The 19,914-nt window shown below is 39.0% G+C and overlaps 1 protein-coding gene across 1 annotated transcript in view; it reads right to left on the bottom strand.

The window, feature by feature from the left end:
• Positions 1-10,618: 10,618 nt before the first annotated feature.
• Positions 10,619-19,914, bottom strand: part of oprl1 (opiate receptor-like 1) — a 75,056-nt gene continuing 65,760 nt past the window's right edge. Inside the window, exon 4 of the mRNA XM_036591772.1 lies at positions 10,619-12,510. Within this exon, the coding sequence (XP_036447665.1) occupies positions 11,987-12,510 (524 nt within the window). The 3' untranslated portion in view covers positions 10,619-11,986. The remainder of the gene's footprint in view (positions 12,511-19,914) is intronic.

Here is a 19,914-nt window from a genome sequence, read left to right as displayed (position 1 = left end):
ATTGGGCGGAAGGCAGGATACACCCTGGACAGGTCGCCAATCCATCGCAGGGCAGACAGACATATACATTCACACACACTCACACCTAGGGGCAATTTAGCATGTCCATGTTTTTGGACTGTGGGAGGAAACTGGAGTACCCGGAGGAAACCCACGCAGACACAGGGAGAACATGCAAACTCCACACAGAAATGACCCTGGCCGCCCAGCCGTGAATCGAACCCAGGCCATTCTTGCTATGAGGCGACAGCGCTACCCACTGCGCCACCGTGCCGCCCCACAGCCATAACAATTTATGTAAAAATACCAGATGTTTAAAATATCACAGGTGTCCAGCGTAGGGTTCTCCTTTAGCAGCTGTAGCCAGTCAGCAGCCAGCCACATATACAAACACATACACACACAGACACACACACACTAACAGCAGGCCATGTAGGAGGAGAACCAAGTGAAGGACACAGCACCTCCACACTTTTATTGCGGGTTCACCCAACACCACATGTGTAATATAAATGTGTAGGGGGTGAACAGTGTTAAAGCATTGAAAATGTGTTATTCTACATGTTCTTTACAGAAAATGAGTAAAGGCCAAGAAATCTGGGGTTGAAATAATAATAAATCACATCATTTTTTCTTTTGGTAAATGGGTCCCACTGACCCCAACAACACACAAGGGTTAAGACCCTTCCTGGTGGAGAGGTACATGCAGGGTGCTGTGAGGCAAAGCAGTTTTTTTTCAGCTTTATCACTATATTACAATTATCAGTATTACAAATAAAAACTCTGACGTCGCATCGACGTTCACTTTGACCCGTAAATAAAATGTCCATATTTGTGTTATAGACATTGTGACCAGTGTTCCTCTCACCACCACTTTATCAGTCCACTCTGAATGACTTTTGCATCTCATTCACTGAATTATGCAGAAATTTTGAAAGACTGGATGGATTCCCCTTCAATCTGTCTTTTGTTGAAACTCACACTATTATGAAGGATAGATCTTGTTTTTGAAAGGATGCTTGAATGCAGAGCTACACCCTTTAAAAAGGAGTACTTCAAGGGTTCTTCAGTAAAGGCAATGTTGAATGCCTAAATGGTTCTTTGCATGGCTAAATGGGTCTTTATCATGATGGAGAATCTGATGTGTGTGGTTAACCTTTCTATATTGCATCAAGAATGGCCCCATTATTGTAACAAGCAATAGAACCTTTTATGATACCACATAGAGCTCTCTCTTCTAAGGCCCAATCCCATTTCTTCTTTTTACCCCTACCCCTTGTTTTCGAGTGTCACCCTAAGCCCTTGAAACTGAATTACAAGGGGTAGTGGTTAAAAACTTGCCCTACGAAATGGGACAACCCTCAAATTAAAAAAACAAAACATTGCTTCATTAACAACCCACTAACGCTGCTCTGTAGGCGACCCGGTCTGTCTTCAGTGATAGCAGAGAAGGGAAAAGTTCAGCAACTTCGCTGCTGGGCTTTAGTTACATTTAGTGCATCAAATGCTTTCAAAGAGGGTTATTTATCACCCACTCCGATTATTTGGTGATACGAAGCTGAAGTCAGATATTCACCAGCTTCTTGTTCGAATTTTCCCTTTCCACCTTAAATGGTGCAGCAGTTACATTCTGGCGCTTCTGGCGTCAGAACTGCTGGACTATTTAAGGTGGAACAGGCAAATTAGCTAGCTACCGAGACATTAGCATGCTATTAGTGATTTTTGTGCTTGTTATGAAGAAAACAACCATAATACATTGAAACGACACTAAACTAAGATAATATGATGGTTATTGTAATTTTTTAATGGAGAAAATTCTCACATTTGTGTGTTTCTTTGGTCATTTGTTCAGCAATCTTGCCGGTTTTTCTTTTTTTTTATAACGCTCCATTTGGAGTGTGCCTCTGAAAAATCTTAGTATGGAGGGCCATGTAGCCCTAACACTTCGCCCTACCCCTCTATCTCAACTAAAATTGGGACACCCTTACCCTAGATGTGAACACACAAAACAGAGGGCTGAGGGCTAAGTGGTAGGGGCGAGGGGTGAAATGGGATTGGGCCTATGTGTGTAGGGGTTTTTAAAATCAATGATACAAACACACTGAGACATTGTTTGATGATAGTTTTGAGACCTTTTGGACTAAAATATATTTTTTTGAAAACCCATTCTCGACAGAGAGCTATATTAACGAAGATGTAAGGCTAAATTTCTCCCCAATAAATCTTATTTTTTTCAGATTGATCACTATTTTATCATTATCAACATTACATATACAATCTCAGAAGATGTGTAGGTTCACTCATTGTTTGGGATAAAATAATATGGCTATATTTGTGTTGTAAACACAACGCCCCCTGGTTCCTATCACCACCACTGTAAAGACGTCTGAGTGCGCAAACCACCCAGAATGACTTTGTTTACATCTCAACTGAATTTTGCAGAAATGTAGAAAACAGTGAATCAAAATGGGCTGTTTTTGTAGCTTAGTTTCCCTATATGGTCTGAATAGACTGCAGAGTTAATGGTATGCTTTTGAAATGTTGACACACAACATACTACAAACCTTATTTCATAAAATGGTACTTCAAGGGTTCTTCAGTAAAAGGAATGTTGAATACTAAAATGGTTAAATGGGTCTTCATCGTTTTTACTCTCTAAATCAATACTACAAATGCACTGAGACACTGTTTTAGGATAGTTTTGAGAAGTTTTGGACTAAAATTAATTTTTTAAAACCCATTCATGACAGACAATTATATTCAGGGTGTTGTAAGGCTAAATTTCTACCCAATAAATCTTATTTTTTTCAGATCTATCACTATTTTATCATTATCAACATTACATATACAATCTCAGAAGATGTGTAGGTTGACTCATGGTTTGGGATAGTAAACAATATGGCTATATTTGTGTTGTAAACATCACTCCTCCTGGTTCCTATGACCACCACTGTAAAGAAGTCTGAGTGGGCAAGTTTCTCTACAATGAAACTTCTCACATCAAACCACCCAGAATGACTTTGTTTACATCTCAAAGATTGAATTTTGCAGAAATGTAGAAAACAGTGAATCAAAATGGGCTGTTTTTGTACCTTAGTTTCCCTATATGGTCTGAATAGACTGCAGAGTTAATGGTATGCTTTTGAAATGTTGACACACAACATACTACAAGTCTTATTTCACAAAATAGTACTTCAAGGGTTCTTCAGTAAAAGAAATGTTGAATATGTAAATGGTTCTTTGCATGGTTAAATGGGTCTTCATCATTTTTACTCTCTAAACCAATGATACAAAAACACTTAGAGCATGTTTTATGGTAGTTTTGAGAAGTTTTGGACTAAAATGTATTTTTTAGAACCTGTTCATGACAGACAGGTATATTCAGGGTGTTGTAAGGCTAAATATTCCCCAAGTAGATCTTATTTTTTAAGATTTACCACTATTTAATTATTATCAACATATATATATATATATATATATATATATATATATATATATATATATATATATATATATATAATCTCTGAAGAGTTGTAGGTTCACTCATGGCTTAGTAAAGTATGTTTTTTCCTTCTCCTGTAAAGTTACCATTTTGGAGATACGAGGTTTTGATCTGACAGCAGTGATATATAAAACGGTTCTATATAGCACCAACAAGGGTTCTGCTAAGCTTAACATCATAACATTAGAAGAACCCTGTTTGGTGCTATATAGAACCCTTTTCAAAAATGTTCTATATAGAACCATATACAACAGACTCTCCATCTATCTGAAAAATGCTTTCACCCTTAAATCATGGAAACGGTTCTTTAAGTGTTCCTAGTTCTATATAGAGCCATGTTCTTTTCTGAAGAACCATCGAAGAACCATCTTTTTTAAAGAGTGTAGTAGTGACAGAGACCAACAGTGTCTAAAGCAGTGGTCACCAACCGCCCTCCTGGAGGTCTACTGTCCTGCAGAGAACCCCTTTACCTAACACTAAGGCATCTGATCCAGCAAATCCAGGTCTGCTGAAAAAGTTTGTTAGCAGGAATGTAGATCTCTAGAACCCGCGCTGGTGACCACTGCTCTGAAGTAATATGTTACTTACCAATACAATACATTGTGTCTCTATTTCAACACATTTTGTGTCAGATCACAAGAACACATCAAACTCTCAGAAAAAAAGGTACTAAAACGTCACATCTTTAGTACCTTTAGTCACAATTAGAACATAAGTAGGTTCACTCATGGTTTGGGATAGTAAATAATATGGCTATACAGACCCCTGGTTCCCATCACTACCTCGGTAAGGAAGTCTGAGTTGGCAAGTTACTCTACAGTGAAGCTTTTCACATCAGACCACCCTGAATGTCTTTTACATCTCAAACGTTGGATTATGCAGCAATGTAGAAAAATTGGTGGTGTTCCCCTTTAAGGCAGTTTTATTAGCAGTGTTCTTGGTAGTGCAAGCTGCTTAACATTCTTATACTACAGTGAGGTAATGTTTGATCTGACAAAGATCTGCTGACAATCACCCATCAGAGTCAGGATCTCTCCCAGGACACCGACTCCTCTCAGCTCTTACTTCATACTATGGCTGTTTTGGTTTTTTTTTCATGATTTTTGCAAGGTCTGCGCAAAAAAATGTAGACGGGAAGGGTCCAGGGGAACAGCGTTACCATAGCAACAAAAATGAAAACATCAAATATTGATGGCAGAATGCAACAGGAGCAGATGCTTCCTAGCGCTCTGCATATGTCTCTTTTTTTCTACTGTTATCCTTTGATGACACACTTTATATATTTGCAAATAAGCCAAGCATGTCATTTGTGATGCAGCTGAAAGGAGGATTTTTGAGGAATGACAAAAGACAGAGAGAAAAAGGAGGGAACATCTCATGATGTTTCACAACTCGACTTTCAAAGGAGGGAAAAAAAGGCTGTGGAAATAAGTGAGCTTTGCAGTCCGTGGAAACAAACTGACATGATCATCAGTGCTATTCGAGACTCATTGGCTTCCATTCATGACGTGTGTTGTGTTAAATGAAAGAGAGCTTCATATGTGACCCATGTAAAACAACATGAAAGATGATGATGATGGTGATACATGTGCCTGAATCAAAAGAGGCTCCGCTGGGAAGAGGCAATGCGTGGGTGGATGCAGCTGCCCGTGAATAATGTATAGACTATATACAGTGAGAATTTGTGCGTTCGAAGTGATCCATTTAACTCATTCAAAGGGACACGTGAAGCTGTGCTGTGATTCCTTCCGTGATAAACAAGTAAGCCTCCAGTCCTGCACACTTAAAGATTTAGTAAAGAAAATGGTTCTATGTAGTACTATGAACACTCAGGGAACCATTTGCATGATTAAGGGGTTCTGTGCATCGTTAAAGGGTTCTTCAGAGTGAGGGAGAATGTGTTGTATTTCGCTGTTGTCTGAACAAAACCTTGTATCTCCATTTTTGCCGCTTTTCAATTTATTTATTTATTTATTTTTTTTACATAATTTGAAAATACCTATTGCCCTTTAAATTGTCTATAAATTTCGTGATGAATGGACTAAAAGAAATGACCCAGAATGACTTGGAAAAAAGTCTGGTTCCATTGACTTACAATAAAAGTAAAGTATGTTTTTTCTTTCGCCTGTAAAGTTACCATTTTGGAGATATGAAGTTTTGATCTAACAGCAGCGATATGTAAAAGGGTTCTATATAGCACCAACAAGTGTTCTGCTATTTTTACAAGCTTGACATTGTAACATTAGGAAAGGTTCAAAAAGGTTCTGCATAGAACCATATACAACAGATTCTCCATCAATCTAAAAAACCCTTAATGATGCAAAGGACCCTTTAATCATGCAAAGGGTTTTTTCAGTGTTCATGGTTCATACAGAACCATGTTCTTTGCTAAACAACCCCGGAGGAACCATCTTTTTTAAGAGAGTAACAACAGAGGAACCCTTTTTGGTGCTATATAGAACCCTTTTCAAAAGGGCTCTAATTAGAAAAGATAACGCAAAGGGTTCTTTGAGTGTTCATAGTTCTATAAAGAACCATTTTCTTTACTAAAGAAGCCCTGAGGAACCATCTTTAAGAGTGTAACAACAGAGGAACCCTTTTCAGCGCTATATAGAACCCTTTTCAAAAGGGCTCTAATTAGAAAAGGTAACACAAAGGGTTCTTTGAGTATTCATAGTTCTATATAGAACCATTTTCTTTACTAAAGAACCCTTGAAAAAAAGAAACTTTTTTTAAAGAGTAGTAGTGACAGTGGTACCCATTTTCCTATCACTAAGGCATCTGATCCAGCAAATCCAGGTCTGCTGAAGAAGTTCATTAGCTGGACTCCGCAGGTATGCAGATCTCTAGAACCAGGGCTGGTGACCACTGCTCTAAAGAAACATGTTACTTACCAATACAATGCACTGTGTCTCTATTTCAACACATTTTGTGTCAGATCACAAGAACACATCAAATATCTACTCTCAGAAAAAAAAAGGTACTAAAATGTCACCAGGGTGGTACGTCTTTAGTACCTTCAAATCACAATCAGAACGTAATTATACCATTTTCCATTACACTTCTATTTCAAAATGTTAGGTAATGAACGGATACAAATATTAACCGTTTCCATGGAAATGTGAATGTTGAGTACTTTTAGAACATATTCAAGGTACACTGATTTTTTTTGTGCATAATGAGATGTAAACAAAGTCATTCAGAGTGGTTTGATGTGAAACAATTCATTGTAAAGAAACTTTTCAACTTATTTACAGGGGTGGTGATAAGAACCAAGACTTACAATGTCTGCAAATATAGCCATTTTATTTGCTATCCAAAATGACCAGAGAACCTACACTTGCCTTGTGAGCTTTTATATGTATTGGTGATACTGTCAATAGTAGATTACCCATAGGAAATCAGTTTCCTTTGGAAGCAAATCTGCCTTACAGTGCTCTGCGTGTACATCTTCACCATGAATGTGCATTAAAAATGATGTTTTATGCCAAAATCTTCTCTCAAAACTATCATAAAACTATGCTACCGGCACCAGACAGCATGTTCATAATCATGTCATGTAATAACATTCTGTGAAGAAGCTTTAAAAGGCATTAAACAGTTCAGATGTCTGGTTCCCATCACCACAGCTGTGAATAGTTCTGACTGGGTAAGCTTCTCTAGAACAGAGCATTTTTACCTCAAACCACTCTGAAGGACTTTTAAGATGTTTACATCTTAATCATTTAAACAGCAGATATTTTGCTGCACCTTTTAGGGTACATGTACATTGTTTGTGTCTTAGTGAACAAAAACGTACCCCTTGTTTTTCTGACAGTGTACTGTGTTTGGAATAGTTGTTAACCTATTCATACATATGGAGTTGGTCATATACTGAACTGAATGACCAGAAGAATAATCGGTGAGTAATACACAGTACATAGCGCACTATTTCTCTACAAGGGAGCAATTTCAAATGCAGGAACAGAGTATAATTGACCCGTTCATGCTCCGCCCAGTTGCATAGCCAGAACTTTCACAGTGGGGTTGCCAGGTAAGACCCACTGTATTTATTGAGGTGGCAAAGGACAAAAGTAAAGAAGGAAGTTATTAACCTCTTTTAAGGTGTTATACTGTGTTGAAACTGAAAGACAAAACTGGGCTGACATATTTTAGTCACTCATGAAGAAATTCAATATCAAGTAAATTAAATGCATCACTTTTTTCAGAGTGTTAAGTCTTAGAAGTTAGGCTGCCCTCGCTACAGGTCACTATAGTTTACTGATAAAGCAGCCAGACAACAATGTATACGGTAACGTTACGAGCGAACAGTATTTGGCTGGGTGACAAACTGACCTACGTTTAGCACAAACATATTCCGCTCCACACTGGATTCACCTCAGATGAATCTAGCCTGAACACACATACTCCGCCGCAAAAAAAGCAATTAACATGACAAATTATGGTAGCCGGGTAATTTTGCATAGTTACCACATTTATTAGCTTAAATTACACCATGCTCACAGAGCAGCACTGCTGTAGAGACAGTGGGCAGTGAAAGTGAGAGTACTGTAATCATGGGTAAATAATTAATACGGTCATAACTGTGTAGATTAACAAATAATACATTTAAAACATTTTTAAATGTAGCTTTTCCTCTTGAAAAGCAGAATGTGCAGCTGATGCTAGGGGGACAAGCAGATTGTTAATTCTAATGAGAAACTGTAGTGCACTCACAGTTGTGCAACCATCTATATTTAGAGTAAGTTATTAATTTAAAATGATATGCATTTTACATGTGAAAGCTTACACTGTTAGGATAGATTGGTTGTAGTATTCTTATCGTATGCGAGCTACGCGTATGTGATGTTAGCACGCTGGCAAATTCGTGATTATCATTTTCAAACCTGCCTGGTTTAAAATGAGTGCTAAATAAGTTGAATTCTCAGCATTTAAGGTATGCAGAGAAAAAGATTTCCAAAATAGTAGCCTCAGTATACCGTATACAGCATACAGCATTGGACAGTGCACATTCTGATGATTTTCAAAAGGTACACATCCTCTACAGAGGACATACCTCTGTGTGTGTATATATATATATATATATATATATATATATATATATATATATATATATATGTATGTGTATATATATATATATATATATATATATATATATATATATATATATATATATATATATATATATATATATATACACACACACACACACACACACACACACACACACACACACACACACACATACATACATACACACACACACACACACACACACACACACACACACACACACACACGGTGGCGCAGTGGGCACATTTCTGTGTGGAGTTTGCCTGTTCTCCCCGTGTCTGCATGGGTTTCCTCTGGGTACTCTGGTTTCCTCCCACAGTCCCAAAACATGCAGGTCAGCTAATTGGACATGCTAAATTGCCCCTAGGTGTGAATGTGTATGTCTGTCTGTCCTGTGATGGACTGGCGACCTGTCCAGGGTGTATCCTGCCTTCTGCCCAATGACAGCTGGGATAGGCTCCAGCACCCCACTGTGACCCAGAAGGATAAGCGGTTTAGATGATGTGTGTGTGTATATATATATATATATATATATATATATATATATACATACACACACACACACACACACACACACACACACATTTACTGTTTATTTGTGAATTTAACACAGTGGGGTTAAAAAGAAAAACATCAAATGTGGCTAATGCAAAGTTATGGAACGTTTTATATTTTATTTTTTTATTGTTAAACTCAACCAATAAATATAAATTGTTCACTAAAACTTGTAGAAAAATGTGATTTGTGAAAAGTGTATTTCTCTGTAGAGCGTGTTAACAACACATGTATTTTGACTGGGATCTCAAAATTTCCATATGACTGAATATATCAATAACTGTAAAGCTTGTCCAACCTAGCAACTGTTGCTATGAAAGAACATATTTGGGGGCGGGGCACAGATAGGTCAATTAGAATGCATTTTGCTGTTGAAAATCTGAAGCCGGCTTCACTAAAGTGCCTTATGAAAGAAAATCTTGAATGTGAACTTCATTCTAAAGAAAAAATGTTATGAAAAATTCGTCAAGTAACTTAAAAATTCTCTTATTTTCTTTTCTTGTTTTTTTTTAATGAATGATTAAGAACAAGTAGTGTTCTTGAAAATACTATGTCCTTTAATGTTTTCTTAACATTATGACAGTCTCACACTCGTCTTAGGCTGTAAGAGTTGACAAGGTAAGCATCTAAATTCATCACGGATGCTTCTGCTGCTTCTCGGCATCCTCGTCCGTCACCCCACGATTATCGTATTTCCACTGAGGATTTTTTTAGATGCATGGTTTGATGTTTTTCCTCTATTTTGCTCCTCTGAGCAGATTAAACTAAATAACAGAAATAATTAATAAATAATAGTTAATAAAAATTCAAGCTGTATCTTGTGTCATTTATGGTACGTAGTGAAATGCAAAGTAGCCGACATTAGAAAACAATGGAGATTTTCTTAACTTAATTTTAAGAAAATAATCAAGATTATTTTAAGAGAATATTTGAAAACTTCTTGATTTTTTTTTTTTTTGCATTTAAGAACATTATAAGCTTCTTAGCGTTAGTTTTAAGAAAGTTAGCAAGTCTTTTCTTAAGAAAGTTTTCATAAATCCATCCCCTGAACTCCCTGCCTGTGTTATACAGTTAAAAGTCACAAAAATGACTCATCAAATGCATCTATCTTGAGAGATTCACTGGGATTTTGTATCAGAAGTGTCTGTAAAATGCAGTCCTCCAAAGAGCGGCAACAAACCAATGACGGATGAATTCTGACCTGCCAATTTTTACCATCTTGAATGTCTTGCTTATGCGGATGTGCACCCACGCATAGCCTTCTCTTCTTTAAGCCTACCTGCACTGCTCTGTTTCCTCTGCTTCCATCTTATGCTGCTGAGAGGAACAAAAAAAGAAAACATCCCCTTCTAAGGTTCCTGGTGTGCATGCAGCGACACCTCAAACATAGATATGCTTCATCATAAATAAATAAATAAATAAATAAATAAATAAATAAATAAATAAAAACCAACACACACACATAAAATTTAATACAAGCCTTCACAGTGCCATTTAATAACTGCCATTTAATTCATATGCAGAGAAAAAAATATAAGATTTCCAATACAGCTGTCTAGACTCCATAGCGATAACCGACTAGACAGTTTCAGCATTTCAGTCTACACATCATCAATCCTCTTCATCAGTATATAAATAAATGAATCTATAAATAGACAAATAACCAATCCAATGCAGCAAGTGAAGAAATCAGTACAACATCAAATACAATATACAAGAAGCTTTTGTATTTACAGTGTATCGCTTTTATCAGATTTCTGATGAATCTTCTGTCCATTTTTTTTTTTAATTGTCCGTTTAGCTTCCTTTATAAAAGTCATTTGACATTCAGAGGTCTGTAAATGTAAACTGATCACGTTTACTCCTTGTTTTTTCAACTCACCAAAGAACATCAACACGCAGTAGCGGAACAACGTACTGCATACACTGAAAACGTTCAGGAATATCGGAGTAAAGATGACTGGAACAATATTAGGACTCGTGCTTCATTAACTTGGTAGTATGCGTTTTTACTTTTAATATAACACCGAACACATTGTCTATACAAATCGTTTTTTTTTTTTTCAGCATAAAACTGCTATAATACAATGTAATATAAAATATTTTTGCTTCTCTTACAGGACAACCAACAAAAATAGCATTTTTTTTTTTTTTAATTAAATAACAATCAAGCTTTAACAGCTAAGTCTCTGTTGTTTTCTGTTTCTTATATGTACACAGGATATAGTTCAATGGAAGGTAATAATACAAAAACAATTAGAGTCAAACGTCAGGACTAACTTTAGTCCATGAGATTAACTTCAACAGACTTTGTGTTATATTTAAGGCAACGCAGTCCAATCTAAGCTGTCAAAGAACCCACTGACATAAAAAAAAGCATCTTGTCGCTGTCATAACAAAACCTCGCATCTCCAAAATGGTAACTTAAAATGTACGTTAGTTTAGCGAGATTGATTCCAAACAATTTTAGACTTTTCTATTGGTCCATTCGTCATATAATTTTCACGCACTATAGGGCATCTCGTAAAAAAAGAATCGAGATTTTTATAAGACAGCGATACTTATACAAGGCTAACAACAAACAACGAAACTAAACAAAAAAAACAATAACAAAGATGCGGACGTGAACATCGAAAATCCAAGTAAGACACTGAAAAGTGAGCCCCTTTGTCCCTACGAGGGCGTGTCCTTAAATTTGACCCCACCCTCACTCCTAGCCCCTCCCGTTCCTCCGCCCGCTTGGCGGAGGCGGCCGTGGCGCTAGAGAGTGGTGATCTGAGTGAGCTCAGAGTTCGAGTTTCCTGTCCCTGGATTAGGCTGCGGCTCGGGGCTGACCAGGGGCAGCTCCACGCCTAGTCATGCCGGGTTACTGATGCCGTCCGTGGTCTTGCAGTTGAAGGCGACGTCGCGGGCGATGCTGCGCATGCGGCCAGACTGCTGCGCATCCAGGCGGAAGGGCGAGGGCTGGCAGAACTCGCGGAAGCAGCGCTTGAAGTTCTCATCCAGGAAGGCGTAGAGCACCGGGTTCAGGCTGCTGTTGACGTAGCCCAGGGCGATGCAGAAGTGCATGAGCACCACCGTGTGCACGCTGGCCAAGTTGAAGCCCAGCGACTGGGCCAGCGCCATGATCTGGATGGGCGTCCAGCACACCACGAAGACGGCCACCACCACCAGCACCATGCGCGTGATCCGCCGCAGGTTGCGGTCCTTCTCCTTGGAGCCGGACAGGATGCGCACACTGCGCAGGCGCTTCACCATCAGGCTGTAGCACATGCTGATGATGGCTACCGGGATCAGGAAGGACAGCAGGAACACACAAGTACCAAACACGGGGTCCCATTGGCTACGCGGGTCCGGCAGGACCAGGATACACTCAATTCCTGTGCAGAAGAGGCAAAAAGAGAAAAAAAGAAGCACCATGTCACTTGAGAGTCTTAAATATCTATCCAAACCCAGGGGGATCGGAGTCTTTTGAACAAGTTCATTCATTTTACTTTCTACCAGAGAACCTTTGTTTCATCAGTATGTATTCCAGCAATCTTTAACGGATGGAAATACATTATAAACTTTAGGGATTCAAAGAATGTTTAGGTAATTAGCTGGCGATGTTCTTTTTATACAGCTTATAGAGAACGCTGATAAATTGCATAATATTGTGCACTTATTTAAAATCATTGCAACATTTTTTTATATCATTTGTCTTCAAAAAGCTGGTACCGATGTCCACAAACCAAATGCGAAAACAGAAGCAATTATAGTCCTTATAGGGGCCCAATTTTTCTCTGGTAAAGTCAAGTTTGGTTTCAAAACTTATGCTGTGGGTGGGGTCGGATTGCACTAGAGCAGAATGTTCTCCTGCTGTTTTCAAGTTTGTTTCAAAATTTCAGTGCTCCCAGCTTGAAGCCACAAGAAGCAAATTAATGTTTAGTCTTCAGTAGAGTTTGACGCAAGCTTGGCTAAAAAAAGACAAGGAGAGAGCAAACACTTGACTTGAGGGTTGCGTAATTTACTACAGAAATAAATAAGTCATCCGTACCCGGTCAGCAAATGCGTGGGTTCACAGCTAGGTCATTTCCACCCATGAGGAGTTTAAATGAAAAATAACACTTGTGTTTACTTCATCCATACCAACCACACATATTTGACTATTTTAGTAAGATATATTTTGTGCTACCTTGTAAACGGAGCTCATTTTCTATGTTTTTGCTACTTTCATGCTACAAATCTGTTCTATCACATCCCACAGGTGTTCAATTGGATTCAGATCTGGACTCGCGGTCATGTTCTTGAAACCAGTTTGACACAACTTTTGCTTAGTCATGTGGAAAGTAACCATTAGGAGATGGGTGTATTTTGGCCATCAAGGGATGCACGTGGTCAGCAACAGTACTCAAATAAGCTGTGAGATTCACACAATGATTGATCGGAATTAACGGGCCTAAAGTGTGGCAAAAAAGCATTCCCCACACTTCTACACCACCTCCACCAGCCTGGACTGTTGACACGGTACGTTGGGTCCATGGATTCACACTGTTGGCGCCAAATCCTGACCCTACCATCTGCGTGCCTCTGCAGAAATTGAGTAGACCAGGATACTTTTTTCCAGTTTTTATCTGTCCAGTGTCGGTGAGCCTGTGCCCAATGAAGCTTTAGCTTTCTATTCTTGGCTGATAGAATTTGAAGCCAACTTGGTCTTCTGCTGTTGTAGCCCATCCACCTCAAGGTTCAACATATTGCGCATTCTGAGAAGCTTTTTTGCTTACCACAATTGTTGAGTGGTTATCAGAGTTAGCTGTAGCCTTTCTGTCAGCATGAACAAGTCTGGCCATTTTCTGTTGTCCTCATCATCGACAAGGTGCTTCTGTCTGCAGAACTGCTGCTCACTGGATGTTTTTTCTTCATCGCATCATTCTGAATAAACTCTACACTGTTGTGTGTGAAAATACCAGGAGATCAGCAGTTATAGAAATGCTCAAACCAAACCATCCTGGCACCAACAATCGTGCCACGGTCAAAATCTGCTTTTATTACCTATATCTGCATAATTTTATGCACTGCATTACTGCCACACAACTGGCTAATTAGATAATTGCATGAATGAGTGGGTGTTTAATAATTTGCTTCGTGAGTGTATATCGGAGCTGTTAATAGAAAGGATGCCTATGCTATAGTAATTGCTTTGTCAAATAAAAACGGTATCTATGCCCTGCAGGAGAGTTTTAAGCATTTCTGAGTTTTTCCCCTCATAAATCAATAGTACAACATAACACAGTAAGGGAGGGTATGTCCTCTAGACCACTGACATGTATAGGTTTGACTTGAAAGTAAGGTAAAACATTTTCCGGTGTCCACCACATATGCTAAGGACACTTTTGTAGCCTCTCATTATATGAGCCTGGATAAAAAGTACAAAGTAGAACCAGAATATCTCCATTATCTGAACTGTATGATCTACTGGAGGGATAACTGTTTGTGGAGTTTTAGCAGGCTCTGAATAATGTATCTGTCTTTTACTAGTCAAAAATAGCTTGATGCTATAAAGCTGCAGTAACTGCAGTCAAATGGAAGTGATATGACAGAGCTGTCTAAACAAAACCCCATGTTCTACTGCAAATCTTTTGCTGAGTATTGCTTTGACAGCCAATTTGCAATGTTTCAGCTACTTGAGTACAGTATATTGATATGCAATCATGTTCCTTATATTGCTTGCTGCATGCCAAAGTGGTTAGCATGATAACACTAGTTGGAACTATGGTAAATAAAGTAAGGTTATTATGCAAATTTTGGCACATTTTTAATGTAGTGACAGATTCTCCTAAGGCAAATGAAGGCCTTTGGCTTATGGATGAAGTGTTCAGGGGGCTCAAAATTCCTACCGGCACCCCTGCATGTTGTTCAGAAATGCACCGAATATCATGTACTGTTAATAAACTTCAAAATCGTAGTATTAAAGCTTTCCAACATTCATCTTAGAACCCTGCACACACATCTACAGCTGAATACGGAACCACCAAATGCACTGCTTAGCTCAGATGCTCACCAGGAAATGTTTACTGCTCATTTTAAAGTGGTGTCAAGGCTTAAATCTGTCATAAGCTAAAGTAAATCACACAGCCTCTTCCAGAATATTGTGTTATAAAGATTAGAGGCTTCCAAAAGACATTTTTTTCCTCAGAGTTAATCACTTTCCCTTGTCATTTGCACAGATGTGTCTGACTATCTGAATTTTAAAACTCATTTAAAGATGCGCTGTTCATTTGGGTTTAATGCCACACCAAGAACACGCTGGTACCAACAGCTGATTAGTCATGATTTTGCCATCAAATTAGCTGAATTAGTTGGCAGCAGGGTACATACATCATTGCACCTGGAGGCTAATGAATGTTTTCTGAGTTTTCCATGAAGGCACTGTGCACAGACACATTTCAAAACACTTCAAGATCTGCCACAAATCAGCACAATGCACTTTTGGAACTGGTTCAAATGAAACTGACTGCTGAATAAGAATTCGAGCTTGAAGGGAAAAAGCGGCATAACAGATTAAAAGAAAGGTACACATGGGTTAACTGTTAGCATTTTCTTTGTTCGTGGTTGACAAGTGCCGCCATAGTTCTTATTAAGGCTTATTCATACTTGAAAAAGACAAAAAAATGGATTCCATACTGGACAGAATGGAATTGCATACGCTTTTCTTGCTCTCCTGACCTTTCTTCTTATTCCCTAAATAGGTCCTAGTGTCCTTTCTCTTCTAAGCCAATCATGCTAACAGACGGTGGGCAGGGTAGTGGGGTTGTACACCGATCAGGCATAACATTATGATCCTTGTTTCTACGCTCATTGTCCATTTTATCAGCTCCACTTACTATATAGGTGCACTTTGTAGTTCTACAGTTACAGACTGTAGTCCATCTGTTTCTCTGCATACTTTGTTAGCCCCCTTTTACCCTGTTCTTCAGTGGTCAGGACCCCCATGGACCCTCACAGAGCAGGTACTATGTGGGTTGTGGATCATTTTCAGCACTGCAGTGACACTGACGTGGTGGTGGAGGTGTGTTAGTGTGTGTTGTGCTGGTACGAGTGGATCAGACACAGCAGTGCTGCTGGAGTTCACTCAAGAAACATGCCCAATTTTTAACTTGACGTATCCATGCTCTGCTCACAGATGTGTTCTTTTGTAGCGACTTTCACTACGTTGAACAAGCTGCACATAAAAGATGACAAAATGAGCTTAAATGTGTTGTCAATTCTTAAATGCTCTGCTTAGTTGAAGCCACAGTACTGTGCAAAAGACAGAGACCACCATTCATTTCTCTCATTTCCAGTCAAAATAACCATTAAATGTAAGTTATTCATTTTCAAATGTCAAAGAAGACAGAAAAAGCCATTAACAAAAAATTACACAGAATCCTTAACAATTAAATATAATTACGTTAGTTGTATGTTTCAGTATTTAACGTGTCCACTCTGTACCTTTATTACAGCTTCCATTCTTTTTGAAAGCCTTGCTTTCCTTTTTTTAAAGAAATATGCAGGGATATTTTTCCCAATTCAGTCTTAGTCAGTTGCATTCCTATAGTCAGAGTAATCCCAAATAAATTCAGTGATGCTGAGGTCTGGACTCTGGTGGTCAGTCAACTTGTCTCTTCTTTTTGTCCATTCCCCTTTCTCAGTAACATCTTCTTAAACACAGTCTTTTAAACTCATAAGCTGCATTCCAAAGTTTAGGCTGCATTTCTTAGCCGTTACGTCATAGCAGTCCATTCCAAAGTGAGGGATCTTTCATATACAGCCTAGAAATGCAGCCTACGTTCAGAGTGATTTCAAGGACGCATCTGATGTATCCTTCCAGGCCTTAGGTTACCCACAGTTCTCTGCACATGAACGACGAAAAGAACAGCACCACGAAAATGGCAGAAAACAAAGCCATTGGAGCAGAGCTTGTTTTAAAAATGTAAATTGTTCACGTCCTTGAATTCGTCTTCGTTACCTTACGAGGTGTAAAACAACTGATTATTAAAGGATTCATCCATATATCGTATTTTACTTAGAAGTATCTGTATATATGTAGTTTGTCGTACTACATAAGAACATCTCCTCCATTTCGTGAAGAAACGAAAAAGCAACAAACTCAATGCAACAGGCTCTCTCACCAGTTCCCTCACGAGTTTCAAACCGCTCTGGTGACGTCACCACGCAGCCTCGTTAGGACTGATCCATTTGCCTGACCAATAGGCTACTAAGGAGGAGTCTTCATAGGACAGTCCTACCAAGGACCCGCACTACCTCTGCCGCAGCCTCGGCTTTGGAACACAGCTATAGTTGAGCTGTGGTCTCACAGTGGAAGGGTGGACAAAAACAGCTGTGGATGTTTTCAGATCTGAAGCAGCTTGATTTTCTCCTCTCTCTCAAAGATGAAAGCTTTAAGTGCTGCTTATCTGATAGTGACAGTTTTGGTGGTCCACCTGGTCTTGCTTGGTTGTTGGATACCCAGTATTCTCTCTAATGTTTAACCCCTTAACAATCCAGGTATACAAACGCTTATTAGTCAGTAACTAAACAGACTTCAGTGCAAACCAATGGAGCTTTTCTTAGGTTATAGAAGTGTGTAATGAAACTTCGGGCCCAACAGCTTTTTAAGGGGTCAATCATTTTTTAGCTCCAGTTTTAGAAACTCGCCTTCATTATGTAAGTGGATTATGTTATATCTGATCTCCCCAGACATATCTGAGAAATGCAGCAACTTGTACTAAATTGTGTGCACATAATAAAAGGTAGTCTCTGACTTTTGCTCAGTACTATACACAATAATCTTCCATTAAGAAGTCTGAAACTGAGACTTTCAGTAACAGTTTCACCAAATCTGTATATTTCCATGTTATGAATATTCTAGAAAGTGTAGATTCGTATGTGTACTAATAAACAACCTATTGCAATAAATCTCACTTGCAATTAGTCATGCAAGAAGTGTTTATTTTCTAGGTTTAGTGACAAAACAATATTGGGAGCATAATGAGTTGTTGTCAGTCTTGTCAGCACGGCCAATTAACTTACTGCTGTTTTGTTGGCATGCATTTAAAGCTGGAGCGGCTTCCGTAAAAGAGGTTAAACATCTATTTCACACACACAGGACATGAGCATCTGTTTATAAAAGGCTTCTCTCCAACCCTTCACATCTCTATCTGATTCTGAGTCTCTCTCTCTCTCTCTCTGTCTTTATCTCTCCCTCGCTCATGCTTCATTGTCAACGGTAGTTGAGCAGAACGCACATGAAATGATGAATAAAGAAATCTCTGCTTAAGGGAGTTCTGCAAGAGGAAGCTCAGCATCCTGGAGGGCCTGTATGAGGTAGAGAGAAGTCACACTGAGCCATATATGTCCTAGGGGGCTCCACCATATAACTTAATCACAACTCACAATGTTGGACACAGTGATAAGGGATTTCAGCAAGAAAGCTCAACTTGTATGTGCAAGAGATAAAGATAGAGAGACCACATGGAGCCATAAATGGCCTCAGGGGTGCCACCACATAACATCTTGATTACAACAAATAGAGCGCTAAGCTTTTCGCAGCGGTTTCAGGGGCAAACTGGACAAATTCTGACCCCATCTTATGAACAACTGATTCGTGAGCCTAAAACATGCACTTTATGGACTGTGTGCATGGAGAAAATGCAAAAATGCACCGTAGAGGTGTTCATAGCTGTAGCTGCATGAGAATCCTTTATAAAAGTATCAGTAAAGTAGTGACTGTACGCAGAGGAGAGAGCCTGGAAGAGAAGGAGCGGTCTGCTCCATTTAGACTGTACTGCTGAAAGCTTCCATTCATTATTCACCAAAATCTATTAGCCTCATGAATGATTAATCGCACTGGCGGACAAGGTGTCAGAGAGACCGTCATAGAGTCCAGGAGCAGAGATTTAGAGCTTGGCTAGATGTGCGCATAGCACACACACACACACACACACACACACACACACAGACTTTCTTTTGCCAACAAAAAGACAGCTGTTTGGAGCATAGCATGGCATTAAGCACAGCATATCCAACCTTTTCTAAGTCAATTACCCCCCGTAAATAACTCACGATGTGTCTTTAGAAAGAGCAGCCCTGGTTTAATTAGGACAGTTCTAATTGAGAATGAATTGTCACAAAGAGCAGAATGCTTTTTTTGGTTCACTGTTCTGCTCTCCCAAGCACTCTGCAATTAAGTGCACCTGATCTGATGAGTGCATCGTTATTAAAAGCCACCATGAAAAGCCTAGAAAGCTTAGAAAATTCACAGTACACGCAAATATGCAGAAGCACAGATTTACACACAGTTTTGCCTGCATACATACAGGCATTTGTAAATGTCTGAATAACCCAGGTCAAATTACATATTTTGTTGATTTAAGTGAAAATAAGTGAACACATCCTCTACAGAGAACCGAAACTTTAACATAGTGGGAATAAGAGTTTCATTCCAAAATGCTTTATATCCACTTGAAATGATTAAAAGCTATATAATGGCTGTGGAGCCGTGCACGACATGATCAATAATTCAGTATAACATTTTTTCTTCATAACTAACATTGTTGCGTGTTTATTACATATGACAGTGGTAGGGCTGTCTGATACATTCCAAATATCTTCCTGTACCTGTTGTGTAAATGCCAGTAGGTTCCCTATTTCTCCTGGCAGTCTTGGTTTGGTGACCGTGGGGCCTGTCAGCGCTCGTCTAACCAAGGGAGCAGTTAAACACTGCGCATGTTTAACACACTTTCAATAACTAGCTGTGGGGACGA

Source organism: Colossoma macropomum, unplaced genomic scaffold, assembly GCF_904425465.1.
Source record: "Colossoma macropomum unplaced genomic scaffold, Colossoma_macropomum, whole genome shotgun sequence".
In the NCBI taxonomy this organism is placed as follows: domain Eukaryota; kingdom Metazoa; phylum Chordata; class Actinopteri; order Characiformes; family Serrasalmidae; genus Colossoma; species Colossoma macropomum.
The sequence above is the reverse complement of the archived record's forward strand: the minus strand, read 5'-3'. Positions and strand labels throughout refer to the sequence as shown.